This window comes from Cavia porcellus, unplaced genomic scaffold (assembly GCF_034190915.1).
Source record: "Cavia porcellus strain 051 isolate PalLab524CR breed Dunkin Hartley unplaced genomic scaffold, mCavPor4.1 scaffold_28, whole genome shotgun sequence".
Lineage (NCBI taxonomy): Eukaryota > Metazoa > Chordata > Mammalia > Rodentia > Caviidae > Cavia > Cavia porcellus.
In genome coordinates this window covers 31753014-31776253 of record NW_026947511.1, presented here as the reverse complement: position 1 = coordinate 31776253, position 23240 = coordinate 31753014, and the positions used below count along the sequence as shown (strand labels likewise).

General features: G+C 41.4%; 1 protein-coding gene and 1 non-coding gene across 4 annotated transcripts in view; one reads left to right on the top strand and one right to left on the bottom strand.

Annotated features, from left to right (window-relative positions):
* Window positions 1-23240, bottom strand: part of Vcl (vinculin) — a 104640-nt gene that overhangs the window by 27611 nt on the left and 53789 nt on the right. For 2 of the 3 annotated variants that reach the window (XM_003473804.5, XM_003473803.4), the window contains exons 3-9: window positions 18895-19045; window positions 18635-18743; window positions 16587-16709; window positions 15106-15266; window positions 6127-6217; window positions 4868-5015; window positions 983-1136 (exon numbers count right to left, since the gene is read on the bottom strand). In XM_003473804.5, the coding sequence (XP_003473852.2) occupies window positions 983-1136; window positions 4868-5015; window positions 6127-6217; window positions 15106-15266; window positions 16587-16709; window positions 18635-18743; window positions 18895-19045 (937 nt within the window). Of the gene's footprint in view, window positions 1-982; window positions 1137-4867; window positions 5016-6126; window positions 6221-15105; window positions 15267-16586; window positions 16710-18634; window positions 18744-18894; window positions 19046-23240 lie in introns of all 3 variants that reach the window. The other variant, XM_013156645.3, reaches the window with a different exon arrangement.
* Window positions 2770-2841, top strand: Trnaa-ggc (transfer RNA alanine (anticodon GGC)). Its single transcript has one exon. It is a non-coding gene; the product is annotated as a tRNA-Ala (tRNA).

The window sequence follows — 23240 nt, the reverse complement described above, 5'->3', positions numbered from 1 at the left end:
GCCCAAGCTGGTCTCAAACTTTTGATCCTCCTGCCTCAGCCTCCCAAGTGCTAGGATTACAGGCATGTGCCACCATGCCCAGCCACCAGTAATCATTTTTAAAGTGCTAATTCTTCGTGTTTTATTAAGGTTCATAGCTTAGGTAAGATCAAATCATCCCCCCTCACCTTTTTTTTAATGTTAGAGTGGGAACCTGGGCCTCATATATGCTAATCTTGAACCACACCACACCCCCAGCCCTTCCTCTTTCTTCTTTCTTTTAATTCTGGTTTCTTTCCATTAGACTAAAATATACTCATGAACTCTATCTCATCTTCGAATTAATGCGGAAACTTTCTTTTTGAGGTACGGGAGATTTAACTCAAGGCCTCGCACACATTAAGCAAGTACTCTACCACTGAATACATTCCCCAACCCTTTCTATGTCGTTTCATTTTATTTTTATTGCATTTCATTTTAAGACAAGATCTCACTAAGGAGCCCAGGCTGGCCTTGAAGTTGCAAACTTCCTGCCTCAGCCTCCCAAGTAGCTAGCTACCAGGCTTGTGCTACCATGCATTAGGAATATTTTTCAAGTGTCTCAAACATTTGTGATTGTGAAATGCTTTAAAATCATTTAACATACAGTACAATCAGAAGAATGTAACCCTTTAACTCTGCTATGCTGAAATACAGTTGTGAATTCTGAAACAAGGGGCCGTTTCAGTGTACTACAGTCTATATTGGGAGTGAGGATTCTCTTGGTATTCCAGGTGCTTGTTTTTAACTTATTGAAGTATTCAAAATTAAGGCCTTAATTTCAAACTATAGATGAGCATTAGTCTAAAGCTGTAATGGCAGGAGGTGTTAACACTCCTAATTGCAGGGAACCAGTCAATCAGCATCACTTAGAAACACCCATTGTCCTCCCACAGTGAATAATGGGGTGCGGGCTATTTATGGGCACTTTCTTCCTTCCAACCCTGGAAATCACTGTTGCTACCTGAGCAGCATCGATCTTCTTTGCAATGCTCTGCTTCGAGTTTGTCATGGCTTCTAGCTTGCGAGCTGCATTTTCCACTTTGGCTGTGAGCACGTCCAGACCTTGGGACACCTGCTGGGCTTTCTGCATGGCCACTGGAGAGGCTCCTTGTCCCCTGCGCAGACAAGCAGATGCTGTCACTGGACCCTCCCCGACACTTCCTACCATCACACTCCCAGCCCCACGGTGCCTGTCGCCAACACGCTCGTCTCCTTCTTCTCAGTAATCTCAGCACACAGAAACACAGCTGAGCAAGACACCCAATCCATCTCCTTTCTCTTCTGCTTTTAAAAATATACATTCACTTTATAGAAACACAGAGCCACTTCGAAGTCAGGACAGAAAATTTTGATAATTAGTCTATTCTAGGTGGTGATTATATAACCAAATCGAAACTTCAGTTGGCAAATGTGCTTGGGCTCTTACTGCTGTGAAGGGCTCTGTTACCATAGTAATGTATGCTTTAGAAATAAGCAGCCCATTAAATTGTCTTATTTATGGGTGAGTGTACACTGAAAATTCTTCCCGAGGCAGCACACACAGTGTCACCGAAAACATACCGCACTGAGACCAATTAGATCTGTGCTCACAAACTAAATTTTGGGACTCATGCAACTCTCTCCAGGATACTTAACCCCCTTGGTTAAGTTTTTTCTTCTAGAGGTTTCTTGGTTTTTTCCTTACTTACACAACAGAAACAACTTATAAAATGAAGGTAGGCAACAATGTAGCATTTGTCCTGCTTCTTTAACAGAGAAGCTTCAAGTATATACTTGAAAACACTGGCAATAAAGCAATACAGATATTACAAACTACTACCGCTGAATTACCATCATTATTACAATAAAAATCTAATGGTAATCTTAAAGACTATTCCCCACCCCTAGTGAACCTACAAATTGTTTCCCAACAAGTTCCTAAAGAACTAATTTCACTGTTTTCCTCTCTGAAAAGAAAAAGAGAAAGAGAGAGAGAGGGAGAGAGAGAGAGAGAGAGAGAGAGAGAGAGAGAGAGAGAGAGAGAATCTTCTTTTCCTTAGCGGGCTTTCAAATCACGAAGTACAAGTTGCCATCTTTTTACAAATTCAGATTTTTTTAAAATCTATCCAGCTTGGAAAACTCAGGAATGGCAGCCCTCTCATTTGAGAGAATGGCAGGCATATTATAATCTGAGTTTCCGGCTTGCTTGGTTTTGTTTTGAGACAGGGTGTCACTCTGTAGTGCCGGCTGGCTTTGAACTGTGTAGCAATCCTCTTGCATCAGTCTCCTGAGTGCTGGGGTTACACGCGTGCACCACCGTGCCCAGCTGAGCTTCCAGCTTTAGAATAAAGCCCAAAACATCTATATAAACCTATCGCTCATTTGTGTATCTTTTTTGGAGAGGACACTGGGAGTCAAACTCAGGACCTCATGCTTGCCAGGCAGGTACTGTGCCCCTGAGCTAAATCCCTGGCCTCTATGTATCATTTTCTTTTTTCTTTCTTTTTTTTTTTTTTTTTTTTGATTTTTTTGTATTTTTACCGGTACCAGGGATCGAACTCAGGACCACAGGCTTGCAAAGCAGGTGCTTTTTACCGCTGAGTTAAATCCCCAGCCCTTCTATGTATCATTTTCAAAATCCATCTATTTTGCATCTATAACAATATTTGAGATAATGAACTCTATAAATTTATTGTCAAACATATAGAAGGTATGAATACACCATTTTTCTGTCAGACTGGAGACAGTGGTCCTGGGAAGACCTGGGCTGGGGATATGGCTCAGTGGTGTAGCATCTGCCTGGCAAGCACAAGGTCCTGAGTTCAACTCTCAGTATCCCCTTCCCCAAAAGAAGGAAGACTTTCACAAAACACACTACTTATGACTTAATTTGTTTTGTTTTGTTTTTTTACCCTCAACTGTAGTAAATCGTGATGAGGAATTGTTTGGATATATAAGTCCAACAATGAAAAAGTAAAACATGTATGGACTACCTTTAAAATAAAAGGTTTATTGAGTCTCACAGAGATTAAAACATATCTCTTCACGACTAGAAGAACAACAGTGAGGAAAATGTGTGTCAGCACTGAAATGATAGATAGTTTGGTCTGTCTAAGAAATGACAACAGAACGGTAGCTTTCCCATCTTCCCTTATGAAAGGGTGTTGAAGTCTCCTCTGCGCAGCAAGCCCAAAGCTCCTCATCACTGTTCTAGCCTTTTCTCTCTCTCTCTCTTTTTTTTTTTTTTTTTTTTTTGTCTTTTTCCTTTTTATCGGTACCCAGCCCCTCTAGGCTTTTCTCTTTACAGATTAGTGGTCGATCCCATACAACCACCACTGCATTCTGCTGTTCACATGCATCTCTCTAAACACACACAACTGTGTATTTGAGAATTCTAAGTGAAAACTACACTATGAAAAGGTTTCTGACAACAGAGGCAGAAAAGAGAAATTAGAAGAGCCAAGACTCTTGTCAAAACTGCATTGGCATTTCTCCAAATGGGAACAAACCTCTTTTTGTCCCTTCTGCACAGTTCTTCTTATGCTCATGACAAGTGAGACTGAGTATCAGCAGCAGAAAGATTCACTGAGCTCGATGAAACCATACTTATTTAAGCTATTTCATCTCTTCTTTAAGATACGACAAAAACCTGCAGCCCTGCAGCTTGGAGGGCTACGCTGGACCCACAAATCCCCTGAAATATTGTGATTTCATGAGCATTTTCACTGCATCTTTTTTAGGTGATGGGGAATGCTTTCATCAAATTGTAAAAGTGATCTTGGTACAAAGGAGGTTAATATGTTCCTGCCAGCTTGAGCCACCAGTGGTATATGCGTGACAGTCCCATCAGGTGGCTTGTACCAGCCAGTGTGACTGTTCCATGCTGCCCGATGGGACGGGCATGCAGCTAACACTGGTGGCTCAGAGTCCCTGGCAATGAGACATATGATTATAGCCCTGTCATGAATGTCTTAAAAGCCATTCCTTTTTAAGATCTGTTTTCTTACATGAGACCCTATTTGTACAGATACCCTGTGTATCCCAATGGTCTCAAGAAGTTTCATGACACACTCAAAGCAAAATCAAACTTTATCTATATTAGTGTCTCCACACACTTCAATTTTTCTTTGTATTCATATCATAAAATTCCAAAAAATGAGAATCTTTTAGAACTTTATTAACTCCATGCATGAATTCTAAATAGATCTATATTATACTCAATATAGTTCTCAATAGCAAACTATATACTATTTACTTAACTTATGGAAGGAGTTTTCAAAACTAAAACTTAAGAGTAAGTGGAAGGTAAAAGAATTACACACAAACTCAAAAGAGTTCAGATACTACCATCTTAGCGACTAACCTGTGTAAACAATTTTTTAAAAGACAGTTTTCTCTCTTCCGTGCTCCTTTCTCCCCACCCTGTATAGAAGACGTCTATCTATGCCAGACTTCCACACTGCCCCAAATGTTCTAAGTCTACGCTAGAAATTAAAAAAGCAAATTTCTATTTCAATTATAGAATAAGTCCCAACTTTGTTATTCAGCATCTGATTTTTTTTGTTTGCTTGATTTTGTTTTTGTTTTTGGGGAGAGAGGGTCTCACTATATAGCCCAGGCTGGCCTTGAACTCTCACAGATCCTTCTGCCTCAGCCTCCCGAGTGCTGGGATTATAAGTATGTAACACCATGCCCACCAACATCTGTGTATTTTACAAATTCTGGAAAGGTAAAATTCATCTCAGAATAATAATAATACCTGTATTATATATTATCCAAAGATAACTCAGTAAAACCACCATGGGCCAGCTCTCTAAATCACATCATAATCATCATAAAGCTGCATAGTGGAGCAGAGGAACGTTACCTGGCTCGCAGGTCAGCCACCTGATCGGTCATCTGCCCCAGCATTTTGCACGTCCCCAGGATCTCCCTGCATTCCTTGCCTGCACAGAGCTCACCAACTTTTCCAGCTTCATCTAAGATCTGCCTGATGGCCTGCTCACCGGCGTCCCCTAAAATAGAGACATTCGATATCTACATTGTAGTCACATTACTAGGTAGAGAAGATACTCTAACAGTCTTTTCATTCATGAAGGAATGGATGATTTTTCATGAGAGGAACACAAGGGAATGAAGGCAGTCATCTGATTGCTCACAGCAAGCACTGCCCTTACAACCACAGCGGGAGGTTTCGACCACAGATGCTGCTGCAAACTGTTTCAGAAACTAAGAAGTCCCAAACTCTCCAAGAAGTTCCATCCCAGGACACTTAGTCGTAAGCAGACAAAGTAAGTCTCACACAGCACACCTGTAAAAGTTCGCAACTCAAATGTTCGCAAGCCGGGGGTTTTCTGTACTTGGAACCATATCGGTTCAGAGATACCCTAAACCATAGGCAGTTAAGAACAGGGCTGATAGGGGCTGGGGATTTAGCTAAGTGGCATAAGCACCTGCCTTGCAAGCAAGTGGTCATGAGTTCGATCCCCAGTACTGATAAAAAAGAAAAAAAAAAAAACAAACTCCTATATAGGGGCTGGGGATTTAGCTCAGCGGCATTAAGTGCCTGCCTTGCAAGCAGGCAGTCGTGGGTACGATCCCTGGTACCAATAAAAAGGGAAAAAAAAAAAAAAAAAAAAGAACAGGGCTGATGAAAACAGGCTCCAACAATTTAACAGTACTTAACACTCCACCTCTGTTCGGCTTTTCACATCCAGCCGAATGTTAATCTAAGACTGAATAAACACTAAATCAGGAAATCCATAAAGCCGAACTTAACAACCTACTTGGGTCTTATCTTTGTACAGTCAACTTCGCTTTCCAGTTCTTATTGACATCAGTATTTAATCTGCTTAATGAAGTATTCTGTTGACATAAATGAAAGTCTGCCCAATAGGCACTAGCAGAGAAGAGCTTTCATTCAAAATACTATCTTCTGATTCAGGAGACGGTAAAGAATGCCCGGTTCAGCTCGGTTTATGCTTCCAGGACAGGATGGGCAACCTGGTCTATGCCTTCATCCTTTGAAGGCCCACTAATGCTCCAGTTAGTCTGCACTATCCAAGGGTGGGGTGTTCCAAAAAGCTACGGCAGTGTATCAGATTAGGAGAGGAAGTAAAGGGTTACCTGGAGAGGCACTGGGGTCACGAAGCCAACCTTTAGCCTGGTTCAGTTTGGAGTCTATGGAGGCCAGGGCTCTCTTCATGGCTTCAGTGTCCTTTGGAAGAGAAATCCCAGTTATTTTCACTGCAAAAAACTCAAACACCATGATACAAAGTAGACAGAAAAATACAGTGGTCCTACAAAGGCCTCAGGATAATCTCATCACGTCACAATTCTTATTTCTGCCAAAATGCAGCATCTTACATGCAAATCTTCAGTTACTTCTATTCTGTCGCCTGATATCTCTATTGCTGAAACTGTGAAAACTGGGAACATCGCTCAAGCCAAAAGATGTTTAATGCCTGCAGCAGGAGAAGCCCTCGTCACATGCCTCATTATCAGCCTTTCTGCTAGGCGACATCCATCTACCACAGCCTGGCCAGGCCCTCCTGGCTGCAGACAAGCCTCATTAGTATGTGGTGCCACAAGTCACAGCTCTCCTCCAAACACTGAAAGACACACGCACACACTGGACGATGTTTCACAATATTAATCTGAAACACTGGGAATTACTGAGTGGAAAGAGAAATCGAACGTGTTAATGTAGCAGTTTTATTTTAATAATACCAAGTAAAACATTCAGCGTTATGCAAGAAAAAGAAAGTATTTTTCTGGCTCTTTCTGTTAGTCCTCATTCTTAGTTCCCTTCTAACCTGGGAGAGGGGGGCAGGATGTAAAAATTGGGTCTTGATTTATTGTGCACAAGTATAAATGATACTGGAGAATGTAAAACTAGCATAAAATATCCAGGGATACAGCTGGGAGATAACAGATTAACACATTTTTAAAAGTCTGTGTGTTCTGGACCAGGCACAGTGGTGCATATCTGTGATCCCACCTTCTTGGGAGGCTGAGGCAGGAAGACTGAAAGTTTGAGAACAAACTTGGCAATTTAGTGAGATGCTGCCTAAAAATAAAAAATGAAATTGATCTGGGTGTGGTGGCACACGCATGTAATCCCAGCACTACGGGAGGCGGAGGCAGAGAGTCATAAATTCAAACTGAGCAATTCAGCAAGTTAGTGAGACCCATAACGTAACATAGTGAGACTCAAACATAAACATGGGGCCAAAGAGGCAGCTCGGTACAGAGACACTTTGGGTCAATCCCCAGCACTGGGCATGGGTTGGGGATAATTATAAAAGCACTAGGGGTGCAGCTCAATGTGCGGCCCTGTTCAATATGGAGTATACATATAAATTTTAAATAAAATGTATGTATATATCTCAACATTTTTAAAACAGGAAAATGCAAAGAACAATATAACAAATACTCATGTATCTATCCTGTATATGAGGAACGGACAAGACTGACCACCTCCTAAGTCTCTATTTAACTCTATTTTTGCTTTCACGAACTGGTCCATCAATGCATAGAGGCAGCCACTAAAATTCTAGGCAATGTCCCATAATCCCTAACTTAAATTCCCAATCCTGTAGAACTGTAGGTCTTAAGGGTGTTGTACTGCCAGTTTCCCACAAGGGGGCAGCAGGCGCATCCCTATTGCCAATTCAAAGGAGTGACCAAGCAAAAAACTTGTTCAAAGTCAGGACTGTGAGCTTTAGGGTTCCTTCCTCCCCGCTCTAAACAGATACAGACTCTGCCAGTTCTAACCTTAATTCTCAGCCACAGCAACAAAAAAGTGAGCTAAATTACCGGGGGAAATGGAAGTAAAATATTATTATTATCAAATTACAGCTCCTGAAGTTACGGTAGCTTTGAATTAAGGGTGGCATCACTAGCCAGGCTCAGGGGCACACACATAGAACCCCAGACCCTCAGAAGACAGAGGCAGGAGGGCTGGGAATTTCAGGCCAGCCTGGGCAACGAGTGAGACCCTGCTCAAAAGAAACTTAAAAAGGCGAAGTAGCTCTGTGTGAAGGACCCAGATTTGGTCTCTAGTGCCAAAACGAAGACAAGAAAAAGTTGGGTTGTGAAAAAATCACCTTGTAACTGGTACAGGTAGACGGGAAGTAGGTGCCTTTTCCCTCCCAGGGGATGGAGGGGCTTTGTTTTGTTTGAGATGAGATCTCACCGTACAGTCCAGGCTGGCCTCAAACTGGAGCTCCTTCTGCCTCAGCCTCCGGAGTACTGAGACTACAGGTGGCCACCGCACTCGGTGCAAAACATTTTTAAGTGCTTTGACTCTCATAGGATTTAAATACCTGTTCTGCTCTTCTACCTTATTTAACACTAATTTGTACAGTGAACTTTACCTCCTAAAGTAAGGCAAAGCTCAATTCCAAATTAGCAAGGCCTTAAGCTCACTACTAGCCCAGACTGGCCTTGAGCTCTCAGTAATCCTCCTGCTTCAGCCCCCTCCCAAATGCTGGGGGCCAGCCCCAGGTCAGTGTCTTTTTAAGAGAATCTTGGACAACTCCTAGCCTCAGGAGCTGGACCTCCTTCATGTTAACATAAATTATTAAGCATAACACAAGTTGCCTAGATACAAATTTTATATACATACATACACATATATATATATGCATAGCGAGAGAGCTCTTGGGATATCTGTGCATATCCTGGAGAAGAGGAATTATGTCACAGTGAAAATATTTAATTCAAAACCCATTAATAACCATTTCCTTAACACATTTATTTTCAGTTAGATAGCCATTAAAGACTTAGTTACATTTCAAAAATCTATATTCAAAAGGAAGAGAAAGTCAGAAACTTTTAGTGTCTAGTCTTAGGAATAAAGACTACTACAGAGAAAACCAACTTCAATTTAGCATTTCCTACATATTGAAGCCACTTTTCCCCTCGCTTATTCCACTGAATTGCAAACTTAAATGTGACATAATGTTACAAATTAAAGAACAGAGAGCTGGGCATGGTTGTGCACTCCTGCAATCCCAGTAGAGAAGCTAAGACCAAATTTCAAGTTTGAGGTCAACCTAGGGAAGGGAAGCAGGAAGGGAGGATGGGAGGAAGGAGGGAGGGAGAGATCACGCCCAGAAACCAAACCATTTGACCTCAGGTTTATTGATTCCAAACATCATTAATTTACATCAGATCACATTTAAAATGTCTGGGGGTTTTTTTTGTTTTTTTTTAGGAGACAGGGTCTTGCTATGAAATTAGGCTGGCCTCAGACTCACAGGGATCCTCCGGCCTCAGCCCTCCGTGCTGGGATTACAAGGAATGCACTTGTATGAAATTTAATATTCTTTTTAACCAAGGAGAGTTGCCAAAGATGTCACTAGCTTTATACAATAGGCAGCAAAACTCTGCCTCGTCACCTTGGGCTTTTGTTTAGTACTGCCCAGAAAATAAGCTCTAGAACTGCTCATCCTCCAGTGCCCCAAAGTGACTTGAAATGTGACAGATACATCTCGCTCTCCTCAGCATCCTCAGAAATCATTTATCTTTTTCCTAATAAAGCTCAAATGATCACTGGATTCCAAGGAAAGAATGACTCTCAGGAAGTGAGTAACAGACTCCTGTGTGGGCTGTCTGACAAGAGAAGTGAAAACGGAGATGCTCATTTAGAGTAGAGATGCATTTCACAACTGGGTGTGGGGGTCAGTTAGTTACCATCTGGGGTTTGGGGTGGGGGTGGGGGGCTGCGAGAGTGATCTTTTCAGACAGCATCTCAGGATGTAGCCAGGTTGGTCTCCAACTCAGGCAATCCCCCTGCCTCGGCCCCTGCAAGTGCTGGGATCACAGGTGTGTGCCACTACACCCACATAGTTACTAATTTTTAATACATGAATTTTAGGTAAATTTGAAGATTTAAAGCTGTCACTGAAAGGGGCCTTGTTAAAGTCTTTTTTTTTTTTTTTGGTATCAGGGATCAAACTCATGACCTTGTGTTTGCCAGGCAGGCGCTTATGCTGCTGAGTTAAACCCCTGGCTCTAAATTCTTTCTTGAACAAAGCAGTTCATATCAATCATTTAAACAATACAGTATAATGTCATCATCTATTAAAACAAGAACTTTTGATGGAAAGAAACATTTTGCTCTCTAAGAATCTTGTACATACATACTTCTTTTGAAAGGCAGTATTTATTGATGAAATTGACAAAATTCTATAAGCCACAGACGTACACTAACATTAGATAAGATAAAAAGAATTCACTGAACACTAAGGCCTAGAGGTCAGTTTGGAGATATGTATATTTTTAAAGGGTAAAAATAATCATAATCCTGTGGTCAACCATATCATGTGGGATAAGCACTTCATTAAGCTTTAAGCACTTACAGTACAATCTGAGCGAAACAGAAAATACTGCCCCTTTCATAGTCTTCTCTATAAACACTCAAATTTAGAAAAAAAAAAAAAAAAGCCAGTTACCATTTTCTGATGTCAAAACAAAAACAAAAAAGGGGCTGGGGATTTAGCTCAGTGGCATAAGCACCTGCCTTGCAAGCAGGCAATCAATCGTGAGTTCGATCCCCGGTACCGATAAAAAGGAAAAAGACCAAAAAAAAAAAAAAATTGTCTGATGTGTTTTTGGTGGGCTTTGTTAAGAGTAGAAAACACCAGGTACAGCATGGTGGCTGTGACAGCTGGCCACTCCTATCTCATTCCTTGTCCCATCCCCTTCACCCAGAAACTGTCCTCAGATCAAGCTGGAAAATAAAAATCAGTGCCTTTGCTCTCCCCTCATACCAGAGGTGGAAGGACAGCCTGGAAGAAGCGCTTTGTCTGTTTTCTCAGGAACTGAAACATTCCTAACATGCAAAATATGCTTAGACCTGTTGCCCCGGTAATTTCTTCATGTTGCACATGTGAAAGAACCAAGTGACTTTTCTACACTCTGGAACAAAGAAAGAAAAGGAAAAAAAAAAAGCACACCTGTGAATAATGGTGAACTCCTCCTACAGATAATCAAGAGAAACTATCATCAGGAAAGTGAATCCCAGGATTCAAAATCGAAAAATTTAAGTACAAGAAATAAGGACCCGGCTACGTGAGTGGCAACCTGCTTTCCCTGCTCTCGTCCTCCTCCCGCCACTCCATCCCATTTCTGACCAGTTTCCGCCTCCTCCACTCCATGTGTGGAACAAAGGTGCTCCTGAAAAGAACAGCTCAGAGGACAGCCTGAGACTTCAGGCCTCTCCGACCTTTCCCATCTCCAAGCTGGAAACCTTTCCAGCTTTCAAAATCCGTGCTGCCACGGGCGCACACACAGAGGCATCGGCTGAAGGCAGTAACTGAGCGCACCCTGACTCTCGGGGATCGGGCTCCGTGTCAGAAGTGAGGAGCGAAGGGAACCGTAAGTGGCCGGGTTAACTACCCCAATCTCCTACACGCTTTCATTCAATTAGCTGTTGTAAAAACACTAGAATACTCATGAAAAGCACACATATTAGCTAATTTTTCAAAAGTGATTGAATAAAATTCAGCCTTTCAGTCAGAGTGGGCCAGAGTAGGCACCAGTGCTACAGGATGGCACACGGAACACCGGCTCCTTCCTTGGTGACGCAGTCCCCTCACTGCACCTCTGGAAGGGATGCACACTGCAACTAATTTTGACAGCATTATCTCGTGACTCAGGGTGTGAAGCTGCAGGAGCAGCTATGAAGCATTCAGAAGTCTGAGCAGTGAAGTTTGTTTACAAATTTTTCTCTCAGCTAGGCGTGGTGGCTCACGCCTGTAATCCCAGCACTCGGGAGGCTGAGGCAGAAGGATCATTGCGAGTTCGAGACCAGCCTGGGTTACAAAAGTGAGTTGAAGGCCAGCCTGAACTGCACAGCGAGACCCTGTCTCAAAAAAGACAAAATTTTTTAAAAAATTTTTTTCTCTCATTTCCTCTTAATTCCCAGCATGCACTAAGACACAAGGAATACACATTTTTAAAAAGATTAGGTACAGAGAATTTACAACTGAGAATTTAAAAGTAACATTAATATTGTGTTTCAGTCAGATTTTCTGGATTCATAATACACTCCCAGGAAAAATGCTAACTTGACTTTTAATGATCATTATAAAGCTGATTATTGATTTAAGGAGAGGATAGTTTTTACATTGGAAAGAAACGTTGAAAATCAAAGTTACTTTTTCTGACAGTACTGAGGATTCATCGCAGAGCATCTCACACGCCAGGACAGTGCTGCTCTGCCACTCAGCTACTTCCACAGTCAGTTATTTTTAAATTTATAAATCTGCAATTTAAACGTAGGTACAAAAGGTAAAATAACCGGCTACTGCATTGCCGGTTTAAAATCTGAACTTACTGGGCAAGACACATTTTTACAGAGAATTTGTTCCACTTACTTTCTTCCCCCATTTTTCTAGAGGAACCATCATTTTCCAGAAGAATACTGCACCAGTGGGGAAGCATGAAACAAGTGCGGTAAGACAAAGTTAATTATGTAGGGTAGGGGCGAGAGGAGGTGAAAGACACCTATGCATCGAACAGCACGGGAACCCGGTGGGCACAGACAGACACGCATCTGATGAATTCACTGCTACGGCTGAGCAGGGAAAGCGGCACAATCCTATTAAACTGACAGTAAGCAACAGACTATCCATTCTCAGGATAAACCGTTTCTAAATATTCTCGTAACTAGTCAAAATTATTCTTAGGGAGGAAAGCGAAGTACAGGGCTGGGGAGAGGGCTGGAAGTGAGGCTTGTCATGTTCTCTTTTCATGATATTTCGATTACTGGACCAAGTAACAAAAGCAACGTAGGCTAAAAAAAAAATAAGTATCTCTCGTGCATTCTGATGTCACGATTTGAGCTTCTTTACGCTGCACTAACTTACTTTCATTCCTAACAGCTTTGCAGCATAAAACAGAGAGCTACAAGCCTGCAGGTAGCAGGCATCAGCTCTATTTCCCGTCTACGCTCCCCCAGGGGTCTGACCCTCGTCCTGAAAAACTCAACTGAGTTCTCTGGATGGCACTTGCACGAACAGAGTTCAGTAAGACTTAGTCATAAATGAGGGGCGGCGTTTCCCCTACAAGAACAGAGAAACATGAAAGCTAAATGTCTGCTCCTCGTTACTGCGTGCTCGTCTACTAGAAGGGTAACATGAGGTCAGAGAGAACTGAGCTGATTCACAGCTCAGACAGCAGAAAATGCAGAAAGCTGGGATGGGGAAAAGCACTAGAAATACAGTCCTCCTTTGTCCTTTTGATTTTGACTGGTAGATCATTATATGCAGGCCAGCTGTGTCAGCTAAGCTCTCTAGACTATCTATTTTCATTACCGCTTAAAACCTCAATGGCACATCTGTGAAAACAAAACACCAGAGCCAGCGAAGAAGACTGGCGTGGCTGGGTATGGCGGTGCAGAGGTCGGTAATCCCACCCTTTGGGGAAGCTGAGGCAGGAGGATTCCCATCTGTTTGGGGCCAGCCTACAATATGGTAGCGAGGTAAAGTCCTGTCTGAACTACATGGTAAGACCTGTCTAGAAAAATTTAAAAAGAGAGAAGGAGGGAGAGACAGACAGACAAACAGACAGGAGAATGAGAGACAGTGACGGAAGAAGCATCTACAGAGAAGGCATCAGCTGAAAGTCTCCTTTTCCAAGGGCAGGGTCTAGAGGTAACTTCGGGGTCACCTAGCACCCTGAGGAAACTTGCCCCTCAAATGAAATCAGTGGGAAGAACCGGGCCAAAAAAGCTCTAAGGAGCTGCTTAAAGAGATAATAGAAGCTCCCTAATACAGAAAGCCTGGCATCCCATAGTCCTGTGTTTCCCCCCAAGAAACAGCTCGCGCTGAGCCACCGGCCGTCTGTCCGGAGTCCCGTGTAAGTCCCATTCTGACCCTTCGAGCAGTGTTACACACCAGCACACACAATAAGCACAGCACACAGCACACGAAAACCTCCAGACATGCTTGCTCTCTTTTTAAGCAAAAAAGAAACTAAAGGGTAAGAAAGGCTTACCTTCTAAGTGTGAGAAAAAGAACAAAACAAGAGAACAACAACAAAAAAAGATGCATAGAGAAGTCACAACAGGGAAGTAAACGTTGTCAAGTATACAAAAGCAAACACTTAAAATGATTTTACAGTATAAACGCAAAATAAATTTAGAAACCACTAAAACAATTCCACATCACCGAGAAAATGTCTCTGTAAACAAATCTACCGTTAAGGTAAACTAACATTATTCATAGTTAAATCGGTTTTCTGGGCAACTAGAGAGGAGGCGATGCCTGCAGGCCCCAGATCCTGGCTTACCTTGTGGCTGTCCAGAGCATCCACGGAAGTCAAACTACTCTGGAAGTTCGCTTCCTGCCTGTGGGTGGCCCTGCAGACTTTCAGGTCCTATGGAAAAGCTAGATCCTGGGGACCGCATGGTCCCTCCACCGCCTGCATCTTGGGCTACTGCAAGGCACATGTTCCCCAAGACCTGGAAGCTCTTTTCATGGTCACCACACGGGAAGATGTGGACCAAAGCAGCAGCAATGCAAAGCCACTGCTGGAGGCTCCAGAGGGAACCCGTCAACCCCTCTAGAGTCTGACAGGAGATTCCAGGCAGGGCAAAGAGATCCCACAAACCGACTAACACTTTTCTTAGGGAAAATGGAATGATCAAGGGACACATCTAGAAATACTAAGAATTTCCTACATTTACCCTTTATATAATTCAGAAACATAATATAACTTAGAAATATAAGCATGCTGTGTATCTATCCTACTCACCTGGCAACAACTCCCCACATACAAGGCAGGAATCCCACCCAGGGAAGGATACAGAGCAGAATTCCTCTGCCAGCCCAACCAGTGAGAACCCAGCCTGAAGCTGAGACTCCACGCTTCAGCCTTCAACTAACATTTACCCCGGGTGCCTATTTCTTTGTGCTACCTTGGGACAAAAGAAATTTGCTACGATACCAAATAACCCATAAAGCAAAATGTTAGTCTCACAATGTCTGTGTTCTCTTGTGCTATACACAGCATAAGATAAAATATGAGACAGGTGACAATCAAAATCCCCAGAAGAACTGGAAGCTTGTTTATTTCCTCTCCAGTATCACTCACCTTGCTGGCCCAGGCATCTTCATCCCAAGAAGTGAGTTGTAATACGCGAATGATCTCATTAATTTCAGCACTCATCTTCTCTACAGTAAAATTGCGATTTTTCAAAGCTTCTTCTATTCCTTGGTTTTTAGAGTTTTTAGTTGTTACAAAAATCTTCATAGCTATAAAATAAACAAAAAGTCAGAAGCTAAACTTGGAATTTAACCTTTTATATACAATGTTCACACAAGATATTTCACACTTTAAATACGTATTTTGGGGGTTCCGGGGCCTTAAAAGAATAATGCTAAACAAACACTGCAAATCTGCCAATAGAGTGCCATTATCAGCAACTTTCATTGTAAAGAACACTCAAAGCACAAAACACACCGCAACACCCTTCCATCAGCCTGGGCTCTAACTGACTCCACCTGCTGTAAACCTACTGCAACAGTATGAAAACTATCAACGGTACTCTGCTGCCCCTAGTCCCAGCAGGAAACCCCAGAGAAATGAGTTTGTCCTCCACGATTTCTTTCTGTATGTAGCAAGGACTTTCTAACCCTCAAAAGTAAACAATAATAATTAAAATTCAATAAACAAATATTAACCAATGCTTTGAGTTACCCAGGTTGGAAAGAAACTAACTCCTAAACATCCTCTGCCAGTAGGACACTTGGTCTCAAAAAATTATTCCCAGGATTGGGGCTGCAGGTCAATGGTGGGGCCCTTGCCTAGCATTATACAAGGCCTTGGGTTCAATCCCAGTAAATGGCCCTCCTGCCACCCCCAAAAAAAACACTTCATAAAAGGTTCTATTTATCATATTTTGTATGTAAATTCCTTTCTTAGCTACTACTTGAAACACCCACCAAGGCAAACAACTGGAGTCCCAGGGACATGCCTCTTATGATTTCAAAAATAAAATGAACTACACCACAACTTGCCTAAGATAATTACGTAAACTAAACAGTGCTGGGCTTTCCAGACACTGTGGAAATGCAAGTCCTTTTCCCTGCTGAGAGGGCAGTCATCATATTTGCATTTCTGGGCTCTGACCAAGGGAAAGATAAGATGGTCCCAACCAGTGATCAAAGAACTGATGTACTCAGAATGTACACAACAGTTAAACATCTTTGAGGAAAAACTATGCCAACACACACTGAAAAGGAAGCTTTAACATATAGTACTCCAAAACAGCCATTTCCACTCCTGGTTGTTTTTCTGTAACACAGGGCGTGAAATTCGATCTCCACATAAATGAGAGATGCTCACCTCTCGGAAGAAGGTCCTGTCAGAGCTTTACAGGGCACAGGAAGGGCAACTCAGCAGCAGGAGAAGGAGAACATAAGAAGATGAGGCTGCTTCTTGGCCAGCAGCTGCAGCCTCCACGTAATACCGAGCCCACCAGCGGCAATGAAGCCACTAAAGGAAATAGCCTTCGAGGTTTAGAACACAGTCATGTATTTTTCCCTATACAATCAATTACAAACAGGAAATACCTGAAATGAGAACCGGAAGCAACTCTTTGACTGTGTTCATGGAGTTCACTAACATCACTCGGTGCTCCTGGTGAGTCAGCTCCTGCTGTCTCTCGTCTATCATCTTGGCCATCTTGGTCATTCCTGGGGTCCAAGACAGAAAAATTGCAGAGTGAGAAATAAAACTAGCCAGGATCTGGCTTTCTCAGCCTAAATCCATTATGAGTTACTATGAGAGTCCAAACTGGTTGCCCACTTACTTAAACAACAGACACTACTGCTGAACTCTCGTACATTTTGAAGTGTTATTCTTTTGAATAAAAGTAACTTATTGGCTGGGGATTTAGCTCAGCGGCATCAGTGCCTGCCTGGCAAGCATGCAGTCATGAGTTCGATCCCCAGTACCAAAAAAAAAAAAAAGTAACTTATTAAATGAAAGTCCAAAATATGGTATAATTTTCATGTAAATATATTCATAAGCATTAAAATCTAAAATGATTCAATGCACATTTGTATAAAAACTAATTATCATGTGTATGTTTCATGCCGTATCTAGCCACTGTGCTATGCTACGGAAGAATCTCACATGAGCTTAGTACTGAATCTAAGGGCTGCAAAAAGTTCAAAGAATGACAATGATATGCACGTTTTCATCTTTATTTTTTTGTACTTTCCAGTTTGTCTAAATTAAGCATATTTTATTATTAGAAACCAATGGAAATATAAAACTAATCACAGTAATGACAGCATTTGCAAGCACCTGATGTTTTGGAGTTGGCCTTACACTTCATTTACTCGGGTTGTTATTCAAAGGTGCTACACAATTTTGTGAAGCTCTGATTTTCAAATTGTCCCTAGGATTTCTTAAGCTGTCTCAAAGACTGTTAAGACCAAAGGGAGATTGCTAACACAGGTGAGGCCGCTTCTACTTCACCCAGAGTAGCTTTGTTTGGTCTTTTAAATGTTAGAGGACGCTACATAAAATTCCATTTAGGGAAATATTTTTTCCTCATGCTATGAGAAAGCTTAAAGAGCTCAGCTCTGAAGTTATCAAGGAAAGCCCTTTTCCAGGTGCTCTTTGATGATGACTCAGGAAAATTTTTTTTTTTTTGTCTTTTTCGTTTTTATTGGTACCAGGGATTGAACTCACAACTGCCTGCTTACAAGGCAGGCGCTTATGCCGCTGAGCTAAATCTCCAGCCCCTCAGGAAAATTCTTAGTGCTGTTAAGTTTACAGAACAGCTACACCACAAACTCATACTGTTAAGGAAAAAGTCAACCTTTCATATATAAAGAATTTTTTTTTTTTGTCTTTTTCATTTTTATCGGTACCGGGGATCGAACTCACAACTGCCTGCTTGCAAGGCAGGCGCTTATGCCGCTGAGCTAAATCCCCAGCCCCAACAAAAGAATTTTTTAAGGCAATAAACATCAAGTCAAGTTAAATGCCCAGGATATCTTCTACTGGTCACATTTATACTTCAGGGACTCTCTGGGTCATTCTATACATCTCTAACATCAAAAGTTGCTATCTGTTGGTGTATTTTGAATATTTAATACTCAGATGCTTAAGCATTTCAAAATGAGACTTAGGCACAGCAGCTCTTCTCTTCTCCTAGGTCTCATTATTGGGTGCACCCCGAGCAAGGCATGAATCCATAACAGTAAGCAGGCTAATTAGCATGTGAAGAGGTCATAAGAGCTACAGGCCAGCTGGCTGACAGCGAAGGAACACTGTGTGATGCAGAACGGGGAGAGAGGTCAAGATTCAGGGTAGCCTGCAGCATTACAGTAATAGAAAAGCATTTGCTGCATTCCCCAGCAACATTCGCAATGTTCACTTTAATTCATTTGACAGAGCCAGGATTTGTAGACAGGAGATGGCCGTTTCAGGGACAATGATATCGCCTTCATGGAAGCCTGGTGTCACTTCCATCAGCAGAGCAGACACCTGAAAGCCCAATCCATCAACATCTGTTTTAGCAAAAAATCAGAGAGGGCACTCTCTTGTGTTGCTCCCACATGGACAATCTATAATCATTTTATTATACGAGCTGGACATGACTCACCTGGCCCGAGATTCTTTGTGTAAGTGACCAGATCTTCCATGGTCTCCACCACCTCTGCCACTGTAAGATATTCCAGAATTCCTTTGCAAACTCTAATAATTTTACGAACCTGAAAATATATTTCAGAGTACTGAGTCAGGTGAGGGAACAACACATAGCAAGCCCAGAAATACATGTCTTCAATCACCAATATTCCATTATCGTCCTTAAAACTAGGCTTTCTATCTGGAGGAGGTCTGCGCGGGCCGCAGGTTGCCTACCTCAGCCTCATCGAAGGTCAGGAGCAGGTCTGACGTGCCGGAGAGGATGCCCCTGGAACCATCGATCAGGTAGTCTCGAGCAGGCACCGAGTAAGGGTCTGACTGAAGCATCTGGGCTGCCTGGACAAGCTTGGTGCAAGCATTCTCCACCCTGTGGGAAGAGCACAGGTTCATTTCCCAGCAGACCCCTGTCGCGGCCTGTCCTACGCAAATGGAAGTAAGGCTAGTGAGTGTAAGTTCACTTTTTTTTCTTTTTCTTTTTAGCGACTGGAAGATAATATTTTCAGGTTTAACATCTGGAAATACAATGGCAAGGTGCTTTGTTAGTGAAATTTATAGCCCAGACAAATCAAATTAAAAGGAAGAAACACAAAAAAAAAGGATGAAGTGATACACAAACTCCTCATTCACCTACAGAGCCTTTTTTGATAAATCCACTGGAGCATTTGGAAACAGCCCTATAAAATCCATGTTGTTAAAGGATCGCTGGGATTAATAACTGTGCCAGTTACCAATAATTTAGTATCAATACAGTTTAACACAGATCATCAGGTAGGTTGTAGGTAGGAAGAATTTACTTAACAGAGGAACCCAAACAACAAACCAGGCACTGTCCTCAACCCTCCTGTTCTATGAAAATGTACTCATTCATTGCACTCATTGGATTCATCTATACAAAACTGAAAGAAACCTAAGCTCACCTCCTTTCATCTCGTATTCAATATATACACTGTTATCACTAAAGACTTTTTATGCACCACCAGGCCCAGCCAGTGCTGCTAAGAATTAAATGAACTTCAACTACAGACATTCCCCATTTAACAACCAAGTTGTGGTACTGTGACCAGATTGCTAAAGTGAATTGGTCACGAAATGAGGAACTGCATATAGTATATACATTCTAACAGTCAGAACAAAGAAATGCTCAAAGGAAACTCCGACCTGGTGACTTGCTTTTATTTGCCTCTTAAACTGCATGAGCCCCGAGGCACTGTATGAGCACTGTAATGTATGACAATAGGAAACTAGATAGTGTACTGTACAATGCATTTGGCAGGAAAGTACTGTATAAACAAGGTATATGACGCCAAAAAATGATATTGAGACTCAATAAGACATACAGAACTACGCCATAAAAAAATGACGGGTTGTAAATCTGAGCTGCAGGTGTTAAGTCTTAACATCTTGCCTTGGCAATTAAATCCAGGCTGTCATTAAACAGACAGGTCATTAAACCAGGAGTAGTTGTACATAAAAAGCACTGGCGGCTAGGATGGTGGCAGACAGTTGCAATCCCAACATTCTGTGTGACTGAGGCAGGACGATCACAAATTATAGTCCCACCTGGGCATCTTAGCAAGATACTATCTCAAACAATTAAAAGGAGGCCATCTAGGTCAGTACAGAAGGTTCTGGGTTCCGACTCCAGTATGGGGGCTGGAGTAGGGGACACACTGGACTGTGGAAACTGGACTGTATATAGGAGTATGAAAAGCATGATCCTGGCAGGGTGTGGTAGCACATGCCTGTAATCCCAGCACTTGGGAGTCTGAGGCAGGAGGAATGCTGTGAATTCAAGGCCAGCACAGGTTACATAGTAAGTTCAAGGCCAGCCTGAACTACACAGCAAGACCTGTCTCAAAAAAAACAAAAACAAAAAAGAGGCATTACTCTGCCTCTAGGAAAGCACAAACTAAGTGCTAAGACACAAACACTGGTGTCAGGAGACGATTAGGAGAACCTAACAAATATCACTAAAGGACAAGACCTATTTGCTACAGCTCTTGATCTGTCTGAAGGGACTGGGTGCTTTGTTCTTTCAAATGTTCACTTTAGAATTTTAATTCAACTTTAAATTATGCATTACAAAAACATATACACAAATTTAAAACTAAAAAGGTACACTCCTACAGTGGAAAACCTCCTCTCCACAGTCTTAAAGGTACTCAAATTCGGGCCCACTTGCAATACCAAGTTTCCTTCAATGTTACATTCATAACCTATTTCAGGCATGAAGACACAAATACATACATTTCCCCCTTTTTTATACAAATAGTGTCATACTATGCACACTCTGCATTTTGCTTTTTTCACTTGAATATGTTCTATTAAACATACATTTTTTAAAAAAGGTTTCATTCTTTCATGCAGCTACCCAAATAGCCCATAATTTATTAGCCTGCTACAATGAATCATCTCGCATCCTTAATCATGTCATCACCTGTGTATCTGTAGGTTTCATTCCACAGCTGGAATTGCTGAGTCAGAGGTAGGGATGGTTACAGTTTTAACAAATGTGCCCACAGTGCATTCTGCAGAAGTTATACTAATTCACATTCCCATCGCAATGAATGAGAGGACCAAAACACTTCTTAACAGCTCACCAATTCAGTGCATCGTCAAACTTTAGGGTCTTCTCCGGTGACACCTCAATATAGTCTCAAAATGGGACCAATATAAGTTTTTTTTTAATCAAAGTGAAATTCACATAACATGCACCCACTCCCGTAACCATTTCAAAGGGTGCTGTTCAGTAGCATTTGTATTTACAATTTATATTGTACAATCTCCGTGCCTGTCTACTGTCAAAACTTGTCATCTTGTAAAATACCCAGGACTTACGAAGTAGTTGCTTCCCATTCCCTCCTTCCTCCACCTCCCGGTAACCCTAACCTGCTTTCGGTCTCTATGGATTTGTCCATGCCACATAAAAGGATTGATGCACCATACAACCTTTCTTGTCTGCTTCTTTCATTTAGCACAATGTTTTAGAAATGTATCTAACAACCTTCACCAGGACCTCAGTCCCTTTATGGCTGAATAATTCTCAGTGTCCGTTCTCTATATGCCTCAATTTGCTTTACCTATTCACACACTGATGGACTTCCGGCTCACCTCCACCTTGGTGCTCACAGACAAGTTTCGGGTGGGTACACATTTTAAATTCTCTTGATATATACCTAGAAGGTAAATGCTACTTGACATAAAAATTCTATGCTTAACTTTTTGAGAAACCATCAAACCATTCTGCAGTGCACCAATTTATATTCCCACCAGAAAGTGCAAGAGTTTCTAATTTCCATGTCTTCACCAACACTTGTTCTATTTTCTTTGTTATTAAAGCCACCCTAATGAGATGAAGTCGAATCTTATCGTGATTTTCATGTACATTTCCTTAATGGCCAATAGTAGTGAACGTCTTTTCACATGCTTATTGATTTTACATATATAAATATTTTTTTGAGGAATGAGTATTCAAATCCTTTATCCATTTTTCCCTTTAGCTACCTTCTGCATTATTGTTGACTGATAAGTGTTCCTTATATAGGACAAATATTAAAACTTCATCAGATAGAAAATTTGTAAATTTTTCTCCCATTCTGTTGAAATTCTAGTTCCTCGATATATTTTTTCTCTGCATTTCTTTTATGACTGAGGCTGGAGTTTTCCTGTATTTAATACTATAAAATAAACCATATGCATGCAAATTATATGAACATTAATTCAAACCAAAGAAAACTTGTATAAACTTTAATTCATCGTCTATATGTGATTATGCTTCAGACATAAATACCAACTTTCTGAAACCTACTGTAAATAAATCCTTTCTTATTCTCCATAAGTAGCCATTACTCTGATGTTGAATTATTTGCTTGACTTTTTTTATACTTTTAGGTGGTACCTACCTATGCAGGTATACCTAGTGATATACTGTTTAGTTTTGCCTGTATTGGCATTTTACTTCCATGCATGCTTTTGTGATTGGTCTTTTCAGGCATATGACATTGGTCCCACACTTCTGACCATGTTAATAACTATAGCTACTGTGTCACAAGTGTGTGGGTATACCAGAATTTAGTTATTCATTCTACGTCTTGCGGACATTAGAGGTGTTCTAGGTTACTGTATTTGTTACTGGTATTAATAAGAATAAATAATATTGCTATGAATTACCTCTTACTGGCTCCGGTACACATGCACAGAGTTTAGGTTATATTCCTTCCAGTAAAGTATTAAATTAAAGGAAATACATATGTTCAACTTGACCAGGGAATACCAAACTCTTCCAAATTAATTAGATCAATCTACCACCCCCATCAATGGTGTTCTCAGTTGTCCCTCAGTCTGAACTTTGTAACCTATCAATCTGTCCCATGTGAAATGATAAATTATTGTGAATTTAATCTGCATTTTTCTTTTGCTAATGAAACTGATTTTTTCATTCTTCCAAACCCTATGGGTTTCTTTTTTTTTTTTTTTTTTTTTTTTGTCTTTTTCATTTTTATCGGTACCGGGGATTGAACTCACGACCACCTGCTTGCAAGGCAGGTGCTTACGCCGCTGAG